The sequence below is a fragment of the Onychostruthus taczanowskii genome, unplaced genomic scaffold, assembly GCF_017590055.1.
Source record: "Onychostruthus taczanowskii isolate IOZ18803 unplaced genomic scaffold, ASM1759005v1 scaffold180, whole genome shotgun sequence".
Lineage (NCBI taxonomy): Eukaryota > Metazoa > Chordata > Aves > Passeriformes > Passeridae > Onychostruthus > Onychostruthus taczanowskii.
In genome coordinates this window covers 432,100-453,145 of record NW_024499018.1, presented here as the reverse complement: position 1 = coordinate 453,145, position 21,046 = coordinate 432,100, and the positions used below count along the sequence as shown (strand labels likewise).

At 37.7% G+C, this 21,046-nt stretch overlaps 1 protein-coding gene across 2 annotated transcripts in view; it reads right to left on the bottom strand.

The window, feature by feature from the left end:
• Positions 1-2,157: 2,157 nt before the first annotated feature.
• The window catches only part of TTC33 (tetratricopeptide repeat domain 33), a 43,718-nt gene continuing 24,829 nt past the window's right edge, over positions 2,158-21,046 (bottom strand). For both annotated transcript variants that reach the window (XM_041400999.1, XM_041401000.1), the window contains exons 4-5: positions 14,057-14,188; positions 2,158-5,451 (exon numbers count right to left, since the gene is read on the bottom strand). In XM_041400999.1, coding sequence (XP_041256933.1) covers positions 5,107-5,451; positions 14,057-14,188 — 477 coding nt within the window. In that variant the 3' untranslated portion in view covers positions 2,158-5,106. The remainder of the gene's footprint in view (positions 5,452-14,056; positions 14,189-21,046) is intronic.

Here is a 21,046-nt window from a genome sequence, read left to right as displayed (position 1 = left end):
CTCCCCTGTATTACCAAACCCCAGAGGTCCATATCCCCTCAGAACAGCCTTTCACATCACCATCCACATTCCCCAGTCCTCCGTGTTCACAGAAAATGTACTGATTCAAAAATTTCTCATACCAAACTTGTATCTCTCAAACTCCATCCACCCTGCTAGTGCTGTGACTGGCAGTCCCCCTCCCTCACTTCCAGCAGTCTGTCCTGCCCACACATCCCAGATCACTGCTTTGCTGAGCCCTTTCCAGGGACACTGCCAGACTTCCAGCCCTGCAACCACACCCAAGCCCCAGCCCTAAGTCCATGTAAGACCCTGTCCTGTGGCAGGATCCACAGGCTTGCACGATCCACCCACCACAGGCAGGATGAGAGCCACTATCTGTACCAGACAGTGGTTTCTTTGAAGATCTGTAGATTAGTTTGAATCTCCGATCCGTGGTAAGTTAGCCTTATGAACGGTTAAGGGTTCAGAGGGCTTGGGCTGTTTTAAATCAGGCTCACACATTCCTGCTGTCGGGAACACCCATGCTGCCTGACCTGAACTGGCGCTACAGGCCCAGTGCCAATGCACTAACAGGGTCAGTGTAATCTGCTGGCTTCAAATGGCACAGCCAACATCCTAAGTCAGGAAGCTTTTGAGGTTTTTAATTCTGCTGCCAGACACAACAGCAAACCTGGTCACTTAAGGCAGATTTACTATTAGAGCTACCAAATACCACCAGGCCTTTGCGCTCCAGGCCCTCTTCCAGGCCTGCCAGACTTACAGACCTAGAAACTCAGTGAATCTCCTGCTTTGTGAAACCAAAGGCAGCTCGATCCCCTCATCTAATCATTCCCTTTGATCATTTATCCTTTACAACCCTTACAGCTCCTAGCCTTGTGGCTCCTAGGAAATCAGCCCTGAAAGCCAGGCAGCACACCTGGCAGGATTCAGCAGTCACCGGTGTCCATCAGCCCCTGCTGCTCCAGAACCAGCCCCTCTGGAAAAACCACAGCCCAGGGACTCCAGCAGATCTGGGAACACCATGTAACTTGACAGTGACCGACAGTAACACATAGCTCCTGCAACCTGCCAACAAACCAAGCCCACATGCTTCTGCTTTCCTGTGCCCCAGCCCTAACTACAGTTATTATAGTTTTATAGCAATTCAGTGAACTCAAAATAAATTAAAGATAGCATCTCAATGCTAGTATTTTACCTCCTTTCCCTTGGTTTTAGGATTGGGAAGGAACTTACCTTGTGTGGGCAAGCAAGTTTCCAGGGCTACCTCTCTGATCTTGATGTCTAAACCCTGAGTAAACTGTTCCATTTGCTTTTTATCCCTCTCCATAACTACTTTTAAAACCCAGTATCTTATGGTATTATCAAGTAGGTGTCACTGTTGTGTCATCTGATCATTATTCCCTTTTTACCCTCTAGTATTGTCAGAAAGGATTTATTTCTTTCTCAGCACATTTAAGGATTTTAAAGATATTTATCTCCATCTATGAGAGTGGAAGTCACATGCCTGGTTTCAGCATTTTAGCTTAACTGCCAGTCAGTCACCTTGAGCTTCCTTTGTAGTCAAGGGAAATAATTAGGCACCTTGGGAGGCTGATTCAACTCATTCTGATACTTATCTAACACAAGGCATATGAGTGGCCCTGTGAGGCTGTGTATTTCTTTCCACTGGATACAAAGGGACTCAAAGGGAAAAAATATATCTGAATGTTTAACTGTAGTTTTCTAAATCAAGCAAAAATGAATCCATCTAACCCAGTGTTGCTCTTGAGCTTTCCTCTTGAAAGCAACAGTTGAGCATTTTAGTATGTGATTCATATGGAAGGCAAACACATGAAAGCTGCTGCAGTCACTGCCACTAATGATGACAATAAAAATAGTTTTCTAATGTCAAAGAGGGAGTGTATTTCACTAATATCCTGTTTTGGGTAACATCTCCTTTTGCTCCATCTCATGTGGATATCCCTGAAAGATTTAAAAGCTCTGAGCACCACCTTTTTGTTAAATATTTTTCCCTGAGATTTCTTCTTTTCTTTTTTACTAAAACAAATTAACATGTTCACCAGAGACAAAAGCCAATTATTAAATGAGGAACATTCCAGAATGGGAAATAATACTTATTTTTGTTATAACCCAAAGAATAAACAGGCATCACTAAGCAGCAAAGTCAGTATTTTATTCAAACTGCAGACTGATCCAGAAAATTACACACATGCAAAACATGGCATTCCGTACAAAAACAATGTTGAAATCATCAATATTTTAACTTCTCTCCAGTTTGAAAAGAGTGTCCCAGGAACTGCTCTACAAAACACTACAGTTCGGACAATACAGAGAATTCATAACCTAATCTAATCAGAAGGAAAACACAGTATATGAGATGGAAACCACCACCCCTCGAGCCTGGCACAGCCTGATGGTGCAGATGTACACCCCTCCAGCATTCTGGCCCTGCAGTGCTGAAGTCAATAGGAACTTTGTGAATCATTTCAGTGGAAACAGATTCTGTGATAACCCAGGCCTCTGAGAGAAGGGCAGCAGTCCTTTCTGTATGAGTAAAGACAGAACACTGACGCAAGTACAAAGTGCAAAGAAAGATGAGGTGGATACAGCCAAGCTCCTTCAGAATGAAAACACACGCTAGAGCATCTCACACATCTCCTTTTCCAGCCAGAGATCTCTTCTTTGAAGAAATCTGTCCAAATCCCTCTCACGTTAACTCTTCCCACGGCTGACTAGATTGTATTAAGTTGATAGGAGAAAGACTGAGAAATCCTTCAACTCTAATAATTTAAACTATCAAATCATATCTTAATCAAGTGCCTATCCATTAAGCATTTAAAATCGTTCTGAACTTCATGAAGAAATAAAAATGCAGCATGATGATGTTTTACATTTCTCAATATATTTATGCCACTCTAGTTCTAATTATTTTGAATACTCAGAAGATAGTAAAAGGTGTGATTTTGTGTGAATGTGTGCTCATGCAAGCACAGATCTAAAAATTCACAAATACAAAAAACATTTAGGGAGAATATTGCAAAAATTAATTAAAACTTGAGTACAACAGGGCAATTAAGTCTTTTTAAAAAACTGTACGTACCCTCTTAAAAAAAGATACTCTGATATCAGATAAACAGAAAGTATGATTTGAGATAGTTTTTCTGCAATGCATTTTCCACTGCAAAACCACTATACTTCTCAAGCAACATTATTTTCTTTTAAAATGCACTATTTTGAAATTAGAAATCAAACTTGAAAAGTGCAAAGATGACTGATGTCAGAAGTTTCACTTGTCTACACAACTATCTATTATCATACAAAATTTTATCAAAATCAAGTAAAAATTACGTGTTCCCAAAATGAATTGTTCAGGAATTCCTCAGCTGACCATTTTTTCCAGTACTGTTAGGATGTGATCATCTCTACCATGTCTCCCAGACAGTTAAATGAGAACAGTCTCAGCACAGAGCACATCAAAGAAACAGCCTGATTGCATGTCTGAACTGCCTGTGTGAGGAACCAATGCCACCTTCCCCCCAAAAAAAAAAAAAAATCAACATTAAAAAAATTTCCTAGGGTATGCCTCATCACCCAACACTGCATCCAAAATCCAAAAAGGATAAAAAGGAAGACTCCAGCAACGCTGTCCTGGAAAACTGGTTTTTTCCCTAAGAGCATACTGTTAATGGCAGGTCATAAGAATTAGGAAAAGCAAATTGACTGCCTTTATCAGATTAGCCTCATTAGGAAAGAAAAGCCCCAAATACAATACAATTCAGCCATATTTCCTACTCCCACCATACTACTTTTGGTGATGTCTGTAGCACAGCACACAAGATAAGGAAAAACCAGTTTCAGTCACAGTGTTCTTTCTTCCAGTGAAACATTCAGCTGTAACTAAGCATTCAGGGCTTTGGTTGGTAAAGCATTTCCTTTAATCTAATCAGAAGTGTTTAACCCACTCACTGAGGAAAACAACATAAAGGCTTCTACTTGATTTGGGTACAAATCAGATCTGTCACACACAGACATAAGAAATAATTACCCATCCCTGCTTCATAGGAAACTTTCTCATAGAACAAGTAACCTTAATGAAAACAAAGACTGCCAATAACAGAAAACAGTTCACACTTTTACTGGAAGAAAAATAATGCTAATTAATAGTGATTGAAATAATTTTTAAATGCCCCTTTTTCTTTTTGTGATGCTTTTGGCTGGTATAGAGTTAATTTTCTTCAGAGTTGCAAGTAGGGGGCTAGGTTTTGATTTTGTGCTGGCAAATATTGGTAACACACAGTTGTTTTTATTACTGCTGAGCAGCGCTTGCACAGGGTCAAGACCTTTTTCTGCTCCTCATCCCACCCCACTAGTGAGAAGACTGGGGGTGCACAAGAAGCCGGGAGAAGACAAGCCAGAACAGGTGACCCCAACTGACAACAGGGATATTCAATCTCACAGCACAACACACAGAACTGGGGAAAGAAGGAGGTAGGGGAAGGGAGGACATTCTGAGTGTCTTCCCAAGTCACACGTGATGTAGCCTTGCTTTCCTGGGGATGCCTGAACACCTGCCTGCCCATGGGAACTGGTGGGTGAATCCCTTGTTTTGCTTTGCTTGCATGTGCAGCTTTTGCTTTCCCTATTAGGCTGTCTCCATCTCAGCCCACAAGTTCTTTCACTTTTACTCTTCCAATTCTCCCCCCCATTCCACCAGGAAGCATTCAGCTGTTTGGGGCTGAGTTGCCAGCTGGGGATAAACCACAGCACTTTTACAGTTTCAATAAAACTTTCCTAATTACTGGGAAAATGTACACACTAACTTGAAAAATTATGAAATACACAAAGATGAAGCAGCTGTTAGAATGCAGTTAAGCATTTCAACATAGAATTTTTAGAATCAACACTTGGCTTTCTTTTTGACAAAAACGAATGGAACTACAACCCAGATCATTGCTTTATTAATTAAGGAAAGAAAACTTAAATTCTTTAACTTTTGTAGGCTATCCTACCATTTAACAGAAAAAGAACAAGCACAAAGCAAGCAAAATACAATAAATAACAGCAGTTCTTAAAACTATGAGTACGACAACTCATGAGGCTGCCCTACCGGGCCCTGATGAAAAGGGTTTCATCAGGAGTTGCAGGACAATTGTCCTGCTCAGTAACAGTCTCTACTGTGCCTGAAGCAGACACAATCACCATCGTTTTAGCTGCTGAAAGAGCTTTCTCCTTCTCTGCAATGGCAGCACAGACTGCCACAATTTCATCACTTTCAAAGTCATAGTCTGGGATTGACTCTTGTTCGAGCTCTTTTGCCAGTGCTTGCGCTGACTCAGTCTTTGTGGCCTTCTGCTGTTCCTGTAGTTTTCTTGCCCAGGAAAGGTCTTCTTTCCATACTTCAGGGTTCATTGGAAAGATGTGTAAGGATACCTGGAAGCTTCGGATTGCCTATAATCAGAACAAGGAAGAAACAAAGATGGGACACTTTAAATTCTACCTTTTTCATAAAAATTGACAACAACAAAAAAATTACATATATCATTTGAGCAAAGCCAAAAGCCATTTTACTCCCGTCTTTATTGGAGGAATCCCCCCTCATCTTGGTTCAATAGCAGCCTGACCCCCAAACAACTGTGTCTGAAAGGACAAAAATGCATGAATAAACTAGGTACCTGCAACAAGGGCACAACAGAGAGTTCATATATTAGAAACAATGTTGTTATTAAGAAAGCAAAAGGAAAAACAATTTTTTGATGGTTTCCTATTCCACTTTTCTCTCATCATCAGATGTACAAAAAGGCAAAAGCAGACAGATACAGTTTAAAGAAATACAGAAAAGGGATGACTGGAATTTGAAGTACCACTGGTATTGCTGCTTTTAAATTAGAATACAGTCGTCTCACATACAGGTATCACACTACACTAAAACCAGCCAAATGGTAAAGAGTTTCTGTAATAGGTATGTGGTTATAAAACCACATAAATAAATGAACAGGAGTCAAATGAACCCCAAACTTCAATAGTTGCTCTAAGAGAGAACGTCTATAATCCTATAAATAACATAATACTAGTAGAAGTAAGTGTAGTTAGTGATGCTTCTCCTTTCTTTCAGTTCAGCTGGGAAAATACTCACAAATACAAATCCTCAACAGAGAAGCTGTGAAATTAAAAACAAAGAAATGTGACAATCTAAAATAAGAGGTTGCTACAATACTAGAAAAAAGCTACACCAAGAATTACAACTGTATTGTCTTTTGGTTACCTTAACCTCAAACTTAGGTACATGTACACAAAGCAGGTGTGTATTTCACATTTATGACTGTGAAGTCAGTTATGAAAATGGGTCACCTTAGTGACCAAACTCTTTTATGACATGTACAGAAGCCTTCCTGTAAGATTGGAAAACTGTGATGATATGGATTGGGATGATATTTGGGAAGAGTTCAGGCAACTTGAATATTAAAACTTTAAAGATATATGGTAAACCACAGTATACTTACTCTGTTGTAGTTTATAAATACTTAAAGCATGCCAATAATTTGGAAAATCACAGTTTTTCTTCTGCACTGACAGAAAATTATAACTCATCCTTCTGATGGCACAGATGAATATATGGACTCCATATGATGGGAACTCAGAAGAAAGAAATACAAAATCAGATTTAAGAAATGCTGCCCATACTATCAGTATTACCGCTGTTGTAAGAGGCAGCCTTTCAATTCCAGAGAGAAAAAAAAAGCTTGGTTATTGGTCCACAGCCAGCTCTGAAGTGCAGGAGCATGCTGAACTTTAAACAGAAGAAGAACTGAAGTTTAGTTCTTGTAAAACTGTCACTCTATTCAACTTTGCTAGTTTTTAATTTTCAGGGATACAAGAACAACAAGTAAACACTAAATGCTCATTTTTGTATTTCTGTTGAAAAGAAAATACAAACAAACACCATCTGCTTTTAAGCTTTCCATGAAAGAGGTCCCCTAATTAAAACCTGTCTATACAGTTATGTTCATGCACAATAAATAACATTTGGGAAGCGTCAAAGCTGCTTTGATGATTCATACAATACAACATAAAAAGATCTTAGTGAATCTACTAGAAAAGAGTTTTTGTGCTTGACATGTTTATAAAGAAATAACAAAATATTAAGTAAATTTTAAGTGCTGCAAAAGATCAGAGGGATTTACTTTAAAGCAGCGATGTAAAACTGAAAAATACATACTTGCCATCCATTTGAAATTTTATGTTGCCACTGGAATAGTGTCCAAAGCCTCTAATTTCTATTATGACAAAAGAAAAGAACAGTGGTACTTTTAATTCTTCCTAATTCTTCCCCTAATGGAGATCTCCTTTTCCAATTTCCTGTCGCATTGTAGGAAAACCCAGTGACACTATATAAAATCAATATTTCTAGCTTCATTTTCAAGAGCAGCTGTGATTTTAGAGATCCTTCATATAAGGACTACAGGACTTTTTATCAGTACAGTCATGTATCTGCTTTTGCTTCTGTAAGGAAGTGCAATGTAAAACCTTCTGCAAGACATTCTTCCTTGTGGAATGACAGTATTTGAAAAATCTGTACTTTTGAAGTATCTTACATTTTGTCTCACTAAATAGTACTCTGTAGCAAACAATCTTCCATTTGTCCCATGGGTACAGTCTCCTCTGCTGGTTTGCATAGCCTTTAAGTGTAAAGGGCAATTTTGATCAGACTGCACTTTTTTTAAAGACATGGACTTAGTAACTGTCACTATATATAAAGCCCCCAAAAAGCCAGAATTCTAAGAGGTTGTGTCTGCCACCAAAGTATGTGGTAGACCTTTATGTTACACTAGGCAGACACTTTCTGGCCTGTTTCAAAGGACGTCTATCGGTGAAGTAAGTAATCTTTCTCTGTGCTAAATGATCTTTACTATGGGAATTTTTTTGTTTGTGCGTTTTTACAGCACTCAGCATAGCCCTTGGGGGTGCTGATGAATGAAAAGCTGCACATGCCCCGGCCATGGCACTGCCAGCCCAGAGAGCCAAACGTGTCCTGGGCTACATCCAGAGCCCCGTGGGCAGCAGGGCAGGGAGGGGATTCTGCCCCTCTGCTCTGCCCTGCTGAGACCCACCTGGAGCACTGCATCCAGAGCTGGGCTCCCAGCACAGCAGGGACAGGGACCTGCTGTGTTGAGGCCAAAGAAGGGAACAAAGAGAATCAAGGGGCTGGAGCACAACTCCTATGAGGACACTTTGGGAGCATTTGGGATGTTGGGCCTGGGGAGAGAAGGGTTCAGTGATACCTTACAGCAGCCTCCCAGTACCTGTAAGGACCCATAAAAGACCTGGAGAAGAACTTTGACAAGGACATGCAGTGATAGTATAGGGGATAATAACTTTAAACTGAAAAGGGGAAGATTCAGGCTAGATGTAAGGACGACACTGTTCACAGTGATTTACTGAGATGCTGCAACAGGTTGCCCAAAGAGATGGTTAATGCCCCTTCCCTGGAAACATTTAAGGCCAGGCTGGACAGGGCTCTGAGCAACCTGGTCTAGCTGAAGATGTCTTGGCTGATTGCAGGAGGTTGGACTAAAGGACTTTTACAGATCCCTTCCAAACCAAAGCTTTCTATGATTCTATGACAATATATTACTGGAATTTGAGTCTTATTTTTGTACTACTCACCATGAACATAAATAACTAATTTTTACAGAAGCATTTATCACATATCACAGTAACATAGAAAATAGGGGAATAAGACATTTTAGTATATTTAAAGACTCCTCATGATATTTCTCTCCTTCAAACAAGGAAAAAAGTTCCATCCTTTCAGGTATTTTCACTCTAGTTTAATAGTTTCTATGGTATAATATGAATGCAGATTTTTTTTTTTTTTTTTTTTACTTTAAACTGACATCTTCAACTTTTCTGTGTAACTTTCTGTTCAGATTATTTCTGCTTTTCAATAAAAAAAATTCTCCCTGAAAATTTCATCAAAAGTAATTCTGGTGTCTTAAAAAATGAGGTGAGCACAATATTTGCACTTCTTACATTTCCAAAACCATTTTATTCAAAAGTTCTGGAAGTCTCATATTCTGGAGAAAGTACTTGAAATATAGTAATTTTCCAGATGTGAAAGACTATTTTTGCCTTATGCTTACTGGGATTTGGTTAGATTCCAAATGCATAAGAGTCTTTGTTTCCATCTGGTAGATGTGTGTGAGACATTCTCATTTTCACATCTTCCTTCTTCTCTTTTTGAAGAAGTTTGCATCCTCCTTATCCCACTCCTGTACTTTCTTTTGCTCTGGTGACAGATTTCACAGACGTCATTTTGCACCACGTGATTTCCTCACAGCCCTCTTTCCTCACATTTATCACCCTTCTGTCCTTACACCTTACCCCTGCAAGGCTGCTGCATGCTCTGCTGAAGTCACTGCTTCAGGCTGCCTCTACCACACAGACCTCTCACGCTGTGCTCCACCAGACACAAGGATATGATCCAGGAGGACCAAGGACACAGCAACCACAAAAATCAATCCCATCCTAGAAACTGACAGCCTAAGAAAACAAAGCTTAAGTGTTACTAGTACTTCCATCTTGCAAATCAGGAAAATCCAAGAACACATTTACTTCTTTATTACAAAATTATACTGACAAATTTATTACAGGAATTTTAAAACAATGGTCAAATAAACTTTGTTCAACATTCCTGTTTGTCTTATTCTGTGCATTTGATTTAGCTAAAGCTTTCAATTACAAGGTCTCAATGTTGAGAAATGCACTCCTTGAAAGTTCTGAGGATCTGACAAAGGTAGGTGCCAGCTAAATCAGCCACAATCACTTAAAAAAACTGAATATCCCTGGCAGACAGGTAGTTGAAAAGGGCATTTCAACTTTTGGAGACTTGCTTGCCCTTCAACTTTCTTGATGGAAAATAAAAATCATCTTTGACTAAAAGATCTTTTTGTGCATTAACAATCATTATCACAAAATATATTTACAATTTCCAACAGTGGTTAAAAAAGGAAAAAGGGTTACTCTATAGTAGATGGAGAGGGCAGGATTAACACAAGACCTTCCTGGGGAAGCTTATATTACTGATTATTACCTCAATAACTCAGTAGGACTGTTTAAAGCTGTTGAAAATAATTTAACATAATTTAAATGAAAAAGCATGGTACTTTCTCTCTTACTAACTTCCTAAATACTTTTGACTTTCCAGTGGAAGGCCAACCACCAATTTCCTTTTTATTACCGAAATACTCTATATGTTTCTAAACGCTAACATTTGTAACATGTTGAAAAATTATCTCAAATTCAGATTAGTTATGTTAATTAGCTGCATTCCAATAAAACACAGACATTTCTCTCTTTAGGAGTATAAAACTGCCATCATTATCTAAAAGACCAAAAACTATTTCAGTCCAAACAAGAGAGATGAAAGGAAAGGGCTGATCTGAGAATTCATATTGTCAAGGCATGACTCTTTTGACAAAATGTTGTGTCATACTTAAAGACTGCTAAAGCACTAACTACTGGGGAGGAAACCACATCCTTCAAAACATCGAACAAAACCCATGCACAACTGCTGCATATTTACACCTCTGCCCTCTCAACTTTGTGATCCTCAGTACTCCAGGTTTGCCAGGGACCCACAATGGCATAAAGCTGAAGTCACAGAACATAGGATGGCTGAGGGTGGCCAGGACCATCTGAGGTCACCTGGGCCAAGCCCCAGCTCAAGCAGCGCCACCTGAGCTGGCAGCCCATGACCATGTCACAGGGCTGAGGAATTTCTCCATGGTGGGAGACTCAGTTCTTTCATTGAGTCCTTGATTTTCTTGTGATTAGTTTTGGTTTTTCTTTTTAATATTGCTTTTGTTTGGTTTTTGGGTTTTTTTGTTTTTTTTTTTTTTTTCCCCTTGATTAATCAAAGCACAGGGTTCACCCTGTCTCACAGGAGGAAGTGTTGTAATGAAGCCATTAGTGCAAAATTGTTAACTAGTTAAGATGCTATCAGCAGTGCAGGAAATTTAATTTGTAAAACCAAGTATTTGCAATGAAATGAGAGAAATATTGCAAGCCTGACTACATTTCTACAGTTACTACATTCACATTGCAAGTTTACTCAGGTGTGCTCTGCACATTGATTTGTAGAATTTAAGGAATTTCTGCCTTACAGAAATAAAGTTTTCCTTGCTCACATTTAAGTATTGCTGTTTAATTACCCTATTTAGTAAATTCAGGGAAAAAACGAGCAAACAACTTTCATAAAAGCTGAATTAAAAGGGACTAATTTAGTTAATTCTTTTTGTCACAAGTTTGACAAAAACTAAATCCAAGCAAATATTTCTTTTTTTTTATTATTACACAGCTCATCATATACATTACATTTGTTTGGAAGAAGCATTTTAGTCCTGGGAAGCTTCAAATTAAAATACAGTAAATTGTTTTTTTCCCTAAGAAAAAAATGCATCATTCATTGTGAAGTAATAAAAGTATTCACAACAGACCATTTGGCAGGATGTGGGTAATGAAGACAGATGTTGGTGGGGGAGAAATGAAACAAAGAAGCAGAAGAAGCAATTCTTGAGAAGGATAGTAATTCCCAAATCTCAAAAAAAAAATTACTAAAAAAGCCGTGATATTTATGCTTTATTAACTGTTCTTTGTAAAAAATATGATACAGGGAAAAAATAGAAAATCATGGCAATTAAAGACTAATGGAAAAAGGATAATTATGATTTAAACCACTTGTTCTAGAAGACTCCAGAAGTTCAGTAACTATGAACTTATTTTTTATTTTAAAATTCCTTCAGTCTTAGCCTCTTAAGATTCCCTAAAAATTGCATGGTTCAAAAACAAACAGTGAACATTATTTGCATTTTAGAAGAACTCCCCAACTTCTCTGTATGTGAAAACATATTTAGCAGAAGGCAATTCAACCTACAGACAGAAAGGCAATGAAGTATGAACACGCAGTACCACAGCACTGGGGACACCAACAGGAGCTTCCACACCTCAGGGTCCCTGCTCAGAGACAATCAAAAACTAAGAGGGCAAACTACCTGTGATAACCTCCCTCCCTCCCTCTTCATCACAGTAAGGTCAATTTAACAATTACAGGAGCACCTAGAGCAGTGTTTCAGATGAATGAAGTGCTTTGATGCAAATTTCTGATTGTTCCCACTTAAAATGCTTTGCTTTGCATCACTGAATAGTCTCAGATACATAAATTAGATTCCTTTCTGATTAAGCTTAACAATGCACTCTAAGAGAGCACCTGAAGTCCTACTCTAAAGACAAAATTAATATAATATGAACACTAGGTCCCCAGCACTCAAGATATCCAGTCCCACTGGTGATTCACAACTTGTCTACGTAGAAAAATCTTACAGGATCTGATGAATCAGTCTGCTGGATATAACTAGTACAGGTATATTACTATTTATGACCAATATTAAAGCAACTGTACTGTTTTTACAGAATAAACAGCATCAGTTACTTAGGATCCTTGAAGGAAATAAAACTCTAATTTTCCTTAGACTAGTGCATTTAAAATTGTCAGGTACAATTTACAGTGACAGTTTCATACACTTAAAAAGAAAAGATCCAGACAGACCAGACCATCAACCCTAACCTTCTATACCACAAAAACCATGGAATGTCACCACTGCTGAAATGCAGATATACATGGATTTATACGAGATGTTTCATATTATGGTACTGCACAAACAAAGGGTGCACACTGCACACCTGTAACACACAGGTTTAGTCTTAGGTTTTGTCTAACAGGACTGGAGCAGCTCCCCAGTGAGGATGTGCTGAGAAAGTCGAGGTTGTTCAGCCTGGAGAAGGTTGTGTGGAGATCTCATGGCAACCTGCCCGTATCTGAAAGGGGAATACAGGGCAGCTGGAGAGAGGACTCTTCATCAGGCATGGTAGTGACAAGGAGTTATAGGAAAAAACTGAAATGGGAGAAATTTAGATATTAGGAAGATATTCTTTACTGTGAAGGTGCTCACAATCTGGAAGGGGCTGCCAAGAGAAGCTGTGGATGCCCCATCTCTGGGAATGCTCAAAGCCAGGCTGGATGGGGTGGAATTAGATGACATTTAAGGTTCCCTCCAAGTCAAATCATTCTGTGATTCTAGGTGATTCACATAGTTTGCATTTGTTTTGGCTGGTTTGGGTTTCTTACTACACTTTAAAAATTTGTCTTGTATGAATTGTTAACATCCATCAAAAAAAAACCTATCATTTCTTCAATTCTTGAAAATTTTCAGACTAAACATTGTAACTTTGCAAAACCACTCTAAATTACAAACAAAATTATTTGTATCAATATAGCACACAGCAACTTCTATTCAAAATACAACCAGTATCTTTTTCATCTAAAAGCTCACAATGCAATGTTTTTCTAATGGACCTCTGGGAACGTGTCTGAATTTGCAAGTTCACCTGCTGTGTTTTCACAGAAACTAGCAAAAAGCTATTATAACTCAGAAAAGAAAAGATGCACTTCAGCTACTGCAGAGCATCCCTGGCTTTTTGCTCTCTTATTAAATGAAGAAGCAACCTCAGCCACCATTTGAAGTCAGGGAATCAGAGGAAAGCAAGAATGTGCACATGTTATTTGCTGCATAAGCAGGACACAAGGAAAACAAGACACTAGAATTTTATCAGCAGGCATGTGTAAAAACTGAGCCCGGAAACTGATCCTTGGACTTCACATTGCCTTTGTCTTTAAACTATGGTGAGCTGCACTGCAGCAGTACAACACACAGAATGTAGTATGTGCAGTTATGTCAGCATAATTGTTCTATTGCATAAAGCCACCACATAAATATAGTATATGACACAAAACTCTTCGAGCTAGACTGGTCTTCCACAAGTCCAGCAACAAAACCACACAGGAAGCATTTGTGAAACACAATAAAGCAGAAGGAACACTGGAGATAAATAATAATGGTCTTTTTCCTTGTCTATGTTTAAGTTACCATAAGGATATATAGCAACCTTGGTATTTCTGTACTTTCCTTCTCACACACAATTAATTCTCTTATCCTACCAGTGCTATCTCTCCTAATCCAAGCTGGGCACGTCCCAAAGTCTGCCAGGCATCCCAGGAACGTGGGTTTCTCTGGACAGCCATTTCTGCTGCATGCACTGCTGGGAACATTTCATGTAAAGACATCAGGACCTGTATCAGAAATAGAAAAAGAAGAAGAAAAATAAGCAAAACTGAAAATAAATTTAAGTTTTCTGGGATTACCCAGGCAACAACCACTGTTTCAATAACTAAGATTCATCTTACCTAGCTTTTTTTAGTTAAAAGTTACTTTTATGACCTCAGATAGTCACCCAGACTCATTTCAATCCCCACAGAGAGAAACAGGCATGCTAGAGGACAATTCACCCAAACTATTTAAGCAATGGTATTACAAGTAGATTAACTGCTTCTCAAGGTGTCTCTCCTTGTCAACAAACCCTACAGCCTATAGAAGCACAACAGAATAGTCACAAGGACAAACACATGGAGAGCTAAGCATAATAAACGTGCAAAAAAACCTCCTGGGCTGTATTTATTTTTTTTTTAATAGAGATCTACCAGAAACAGTGCAGTGCACATGATATAATTATAGAAACAATCCCTGTAACTATGCATGGAAACAGACCTTAACAATGACTGTTGTATTTAGAGAACAAGCATTCTGCAGAGCCTAACTTAGACATGAAGTCACCTACATTAAGTAAGGAAAAAAGTGGTTTCTGAATGTGAAAATCTCTATTACTCAACAGTTACCACAGGATTATTCTCCTTACATTGAATCTCCATAACTAAGGCAATAAATCACAGCTAGCAATACACAATGTGGCTCAAAGCTTGCCTTATGTTTCCAATACCACCATGAGATTGGCACATCACCTGAAGACCTGCATCACTCTGAGATCATTATTTCAGACACCCACATGCTATGGTGATAGATACCAGTGTAAGAAACAAATGACAACTACATTCCTGCAGTGTGATGAGGATGTCAACCACAAGGGTTAGACTCATGTGTGGGCAACCACTTTCATCCCAACTGACCACAACTATGATGAATAATATTAGAACATGCTAGGACTATTGCTGAAGTTCAAAACAGATTTATTTAACCTTACTGTTCTATGATAAATTAAGTAGATAAGTATGAGTGTGGAGTAAAGGAAGATTCAAATGTGATGATCTTAAGTATTTACTCTAATTAACAAACAGTACATGCACAGCATAGAGGTGAGCAGTACACTACACAAAAGAAGAAGAGGAAAAGGGGAAGGCAAAGATTTACTACAGAAAACAACCCTGGACTGAAAAAAACAAGAAACATCATAAGCACAGCTTCTGAATAACCCCTTGGATTGATACTTCTACTGTTCTAGTATGGCTAAACTTTTCTAAAGACTAGTCTTATGGCTTCACTTTATTTCCATTCAATGGACTGTACCTTAGAATTTAGAAGTGCCTAAAAAATCTTTAGAAAAACAATCTACAGTAGTATATCATCTTCCCTGTTTTTCCTGCTCAACAGTTCTCAATGACTGCATTTTGTATCAAAGTCTATGATGAATGTTATATGTTTTTCCAAAACTTTTAGATGAATTACATTTGTATGGGCAGTTTCCCCTGTCTGCAGCAGATGTGTGAAGTGAATCAAACTATTACTAGTGGATAGGTGCACATCCTACCAAGATGAAGGGATTCTGCATCTATCAGCTATCTTCTACACCAGTGTCTTAAAGTATTTATTCTCATAAGAGAAAACAAATCCAAGTATATATTCACAGGAACATTTTTATTCATCCCAAGTACTCCATATTTCCTACCAGTACTTTCTACTGCAAACTAATTACAAAACATCTGTGTAAGTGCTTAGGAAATCTTTTGTACTGCCTAATGAATTTTACTTGTTTGTTTACTGAATTATTACTTTACTAATAAAGGCAGTTATTCCACTTTCATCTATTTATGACTATTGTGTGCACCAGCATAAACAGTTGCTTTAAAAATGCTCTTCCGGATCATGTAGTAATTACTTTGCTCCTAATAACTTTGGCATTAGATTCTCAAAGTACATTCAAACAAACACACATTTGAAAGTATATGCATTTTTATCCAACACAGGTAGTTTTTAAAATTATTAATAAAATGACTCAGCTACACTTGTCAGTCAGTATAATGAATATACTTATTAATGCACACTATCTTCCTACACTTTTTTATTCAGGTGAAGAGGTCATCAAAATGAATCTACAATGGCAGACATGAATGTGTGCAGCCTTGTCTTGGGTATATACCTGTATATCATTATCACTTCAATAAAAGATCTCTGTATGCTACTTGGAAACTGAACCAGCAAACCAGCTACTCCACACCCAAAAACCACATTGAACAAGGAATAAAAAACACTGCCAGCACAAAGATTTCCTGTGCACAGATTTGACAAGTGGTGCTCAGTCCTTCTGGGGTACAGACACATGGGCAAGACAAAGCCAAACAGGAACCACATCTGCTGTAGCCCTCCTTGTCACACAGCGTGCCTGTCACATGCTCAATGTGCAGCCACGTCAAGTATGTCAGCATACAGATACACACACACACACACATTCATAATATATATATATATAGTGTACATATGAAGTGATGTGTGTATCTGTAGCAATATATATGTATAGTGATAGTACTCTATTAGAAAACATAATTAAAACTAATCCAAAAATTAGGAAAAAAATTATGAAGCAGAAAAAATATCTCAAGACTCTCCCTGCGCACGCACACACACACGTGTATGTGTCAAAAGTGACTGGAGGGAAATGTCTTATAAAGATATTCAGTAAGTGGATTTTCAGAACTTGCTTCACTCAAATTTATCCTTATTACATGCTTTAAAACAAAAACATCCACGTTTTATAATAACTTACTTTAACAGATTTTAAATAAATTCATACAAGAGAGATTAGAAGAATTAGAACTCCTCTGTGGAAAAAAACCAATTAAACATAGCAACTCTCATCAGAAGACTGACCAAGTATTAGAAACCCAGGCAGCAGAGTGACCCATCATGTTCTGCCCACAATATTTTGGAAGTTTTATGAATCTGAGTAAGTTCTGGTTTTAAATGAGCTCAGTAGGTTGAGGCTGAATCACTATATATAGATACATTCCACATCCAGTGAAAATGACCCAATTCATTTTTCCATCCAGTAACCCATTTCAAAATACAGATTAATAAAATTCATCCTTCCCACAAATAGTTTACATTTACCCATGCTCTAAAGCACTTACCATTGCACCATACAGAAATGCTTTATTGCAATTTAGATTTCTGGAGTTCACACTAATTTTTTGACAGTTCACTCTTCTCTGTACACAGCCCAATTTAAGAAAAACAAATTTTAAATAATCAGCATTTACTAGCAGACTTGATATAATCTAAACTTGGGGTTCTAAGTCTGGTCATGTCTTAGAAACCTTGTAATTTCTTAAGCAGGAAGAGAGATAGAAGTTGATATTATTTCTTCACTGAGTTCAACATTAAGAAAGCCTTTAAAAGCGGGGAAATTGAATGATTTGAAGATTATGGGTTTCATACATAAAAACAAAGAAGTGACATATATCTGAAAGCCTGGTCCAGTTCAATGAATGCAAATTGAGGATGCAGCACTGAAGGCAAAAAGATTCTCATACAGCTGATGACAAAACATCAAAAAAATTACAAAGAGGAACTTAACCTGATGGCTTACATTTGAATTTACTCGTTTCTAAAAATACATATAAAAAACCTGTATAGTTTACTTTAAAAATTCTGTCATAATTGCATAGTTATCTGAGATGTGAGGTGCAAGTGTCATGAGATAAGCAGCATGAACCAGGTGAATTCTCAGTAGCACGGAATAGCAGCAAGTCTGGCTCCCAAGACTGTCATATAACATCACAATGTATCAAGTCCTTTGATATCCCCCTTTATCCAAAAATGTCCCACACGGTCCAGTCACCAAACATGAAGATAAAAAATCAGAGAGTATGTCAAAGTTTGCGCCTCCACCTTTGTAATTCAAAGCAGTAACAAAATAATCCAGTCAATATTTAAGAAATTCAGCCCACAATTAATTTCAAGCAGTCTCAGTGGCTGCATTAATATAGGCAGTATTTATATATTCCTTTGACTATACTTACAATATTACTTATATTAGGCTTCTGTTCTTGGGTCTTTTTTAAAGATTTTTGTTTTTCAACAAAAATGCAGAAATGAACGTGCATAAACATTTACTTTCCAGTCATTGTTCTTGTAATGGGGAAGCAGCTTAGGCTGGTGATGAAGTATCAAGTACGTATACTGACAGATCTTGCACGCAAAGAAAACTGGACCCTTAACCTCTCAAAAACCATAAAAATCTGCTTTTAAATGGATCAAAGAGTAGCTGAGAACAACAGAAAAAAAATCTCATCAAAGTCTATGTTTTTTTGAAGCAACTGAGCAATTCCACAGTTCCCACGTAATTTTCTGAAAATACACTTAGTTCAAATAACTTTGACAACTAGGAACTTTAAACGCTATTTCTGCTCTTCCGAAGTACTGAAAGACATTTGTCCTAATCTGTTAAAATACAGATCTTCAAGAACTTACCACAAACATTTACAGATTCGTACAGTGCTATTACCATATTTATCTGAGCTGCATATTAAACAATACAGCATTGAAAATGTTACATTTGCTGTTGAGAAAGAAAATACTAAAAAATGGAGAAGCTACTTTGTAACCCAACGTAAGGTTATCCTAATAAATGTAAGGGTATAAGACAGATACTCAAGCCTGTGCAAAAAAACCCCACTTCATCCTGCAATGTTAATTCTCCAACAGGTTTTCTTCATGAATAGACATTTTTCTCACTGATAGAAAATAAATACAGTCCATAAAAAATCCTTGCATACTGCACAAAGCCATTCCTAACACAAATCTCCTCCTCTAGTATGTGACACATATATCAAGACGGGAATTTTTATAGGCCCAGTGCTGGTCAAGGCCTTTCTGAAGCTGCCATACAGTTCCAAAATATTTTCACTGAATACACTGTAATAGCTACAGTATTTGTGCTGGTATGCTGGACTGGAATAACACAGTCAGCTCTAAGATGGTATCTTTTAAATACTGGCCACAACATTTTTTGAATGAATTATGTATTTTTACTTTGGCAAAAGTGGATTTCTACAGCTCACATCACTGCTTTTAGAAGTACAAAGCTATCAAATTACACATTCTAGTAAACAGCTTCCAGTAAGCATAAGTCATACGACAAAAAAAATCTGTAATAATTATTTGCATGTATGAAAGGGACATTACCAATTGAAACATTACATGTTTTATTAAAAAGATTCAAGAAATAGTTTTATACATGTATATTTCGTACACAAGCTTTTCTTGTGCTTTCATTCACAGTGTAACAAGTGTTACGCAATACAAGAAAGTGAAATCAAAAAGAACTGGTGCAACTGCAGAGAACTGCTCTCTTTTTCCAGAAAGAAAGCAAAGGCATGATAGAAGAGAGGCTCGGGCTTCTTCAGCATTTTTTTCAGTTTCTTCAGCTTTCATTATTGTCCACTTGTGTCATTAGACAAGAACAGATAATTCACAAGATGAATGAGAGTAACACAGCTGTTTCTCAGTTCCTCTTGGTCAGCAGAAAAGCTGTGTGTCTCTAACTCACCTTTGCCATTTTTTTGAAATACAGGGACTGGGGAGCCAAGAAACCAACAAGCCCTCAGTATTATAATCTGGAGCACAGATTGAAGCACACTGCAGTAAGCACCTCTTTGGATAATTCACTGCATCATAGCTCCGATGCAGGTAAGCTTACACACTTCACAGTTCTCCTGCTATTTTCAGTGAGAAAATACTTCCTTTTGGTGTAATTTCAATTGAACAGAATGCTTTTGGGGACCTATGTGAAATTCTTGCATTCACGTAAGACCATAGTAAAAACAGTTATAAGGGAGCTGTTAACTAATTTGTCTGGCTGAGCAGAACTGTCCTGAAATTTTTAACAGCTTTCTGTTTTATTCAAAGCAGAGTTAAATCTTTATGACAATAAAATTTACCAATACCATCTTCACATCTTAGCAGACATGAAGACCTTCTTCACTAGTGAAGTTAAAAATTAAACTTATAAAGGAATTGCTGTTTAAGTTAACATCCTTTACAGCAATCTGGAGTGCTGCTAATTAAAGCAGAATTGCATTATCCTGTTTTCCAATAATGCATACTCAGGATTTGAAATTCCTTAATACATAGCTCTGCAGATAGTAGAAATTTACAAGGGAACAGAAAGCATTGAAACAAATTTGTTGAAGAAAATCTTTCAAGCACTTCTAAATACAGAGAAGTCCCAGGCCAAAGCTTGTTGGAGCCTGGGGAAAGGATCAAGAGAGTAGTATTGCTACCTGCTCGTGCCAGTTGTGTAACTCTTTTCCAGCCATTCCACTAGGCTAGACAGATCTTTCACTTACACTAACACTTTTGGAAAGACAACAACAGACTTCTCCCAAAACAATTTAAAGAAAAATCTTCAAGCCTTATAAGAATGTCTCAAACCAAAGGCATAACCTGGTAAGATCTAAACCTTCTGCAGCTAAATAAAACAAAAGCATCCTTCAGTATTCATTGTCCTGAAATGAAGTCACGATTAGTCTAGTAATTCTTTTGCAGAATGAAACTTTCTTCAACAGACAAGATGACTGTGAGGAGCAAAGGTGGTAATATCCATTAGAAAAAGCAGCCACCACACCCTGGAAAAGCACCAGCATTGGTTCTTGGGGTTTGTTGGGGTTTGGGTTTTTTTGGCTTCTTTTTTGGGGAAATAGGGGTGTTAGGGTCTTGACTGGGGTTTCTACACAATAAAAGAATTAGAGTAACACAAAGATTTAAAAACTAAACAGTATAGCAAACTTCCTAGAAGTTACATAATATATTCACCAATTTTTTTTTTTCTCTTTTCCTCTCTTCCTCAAACCATTTAGTTT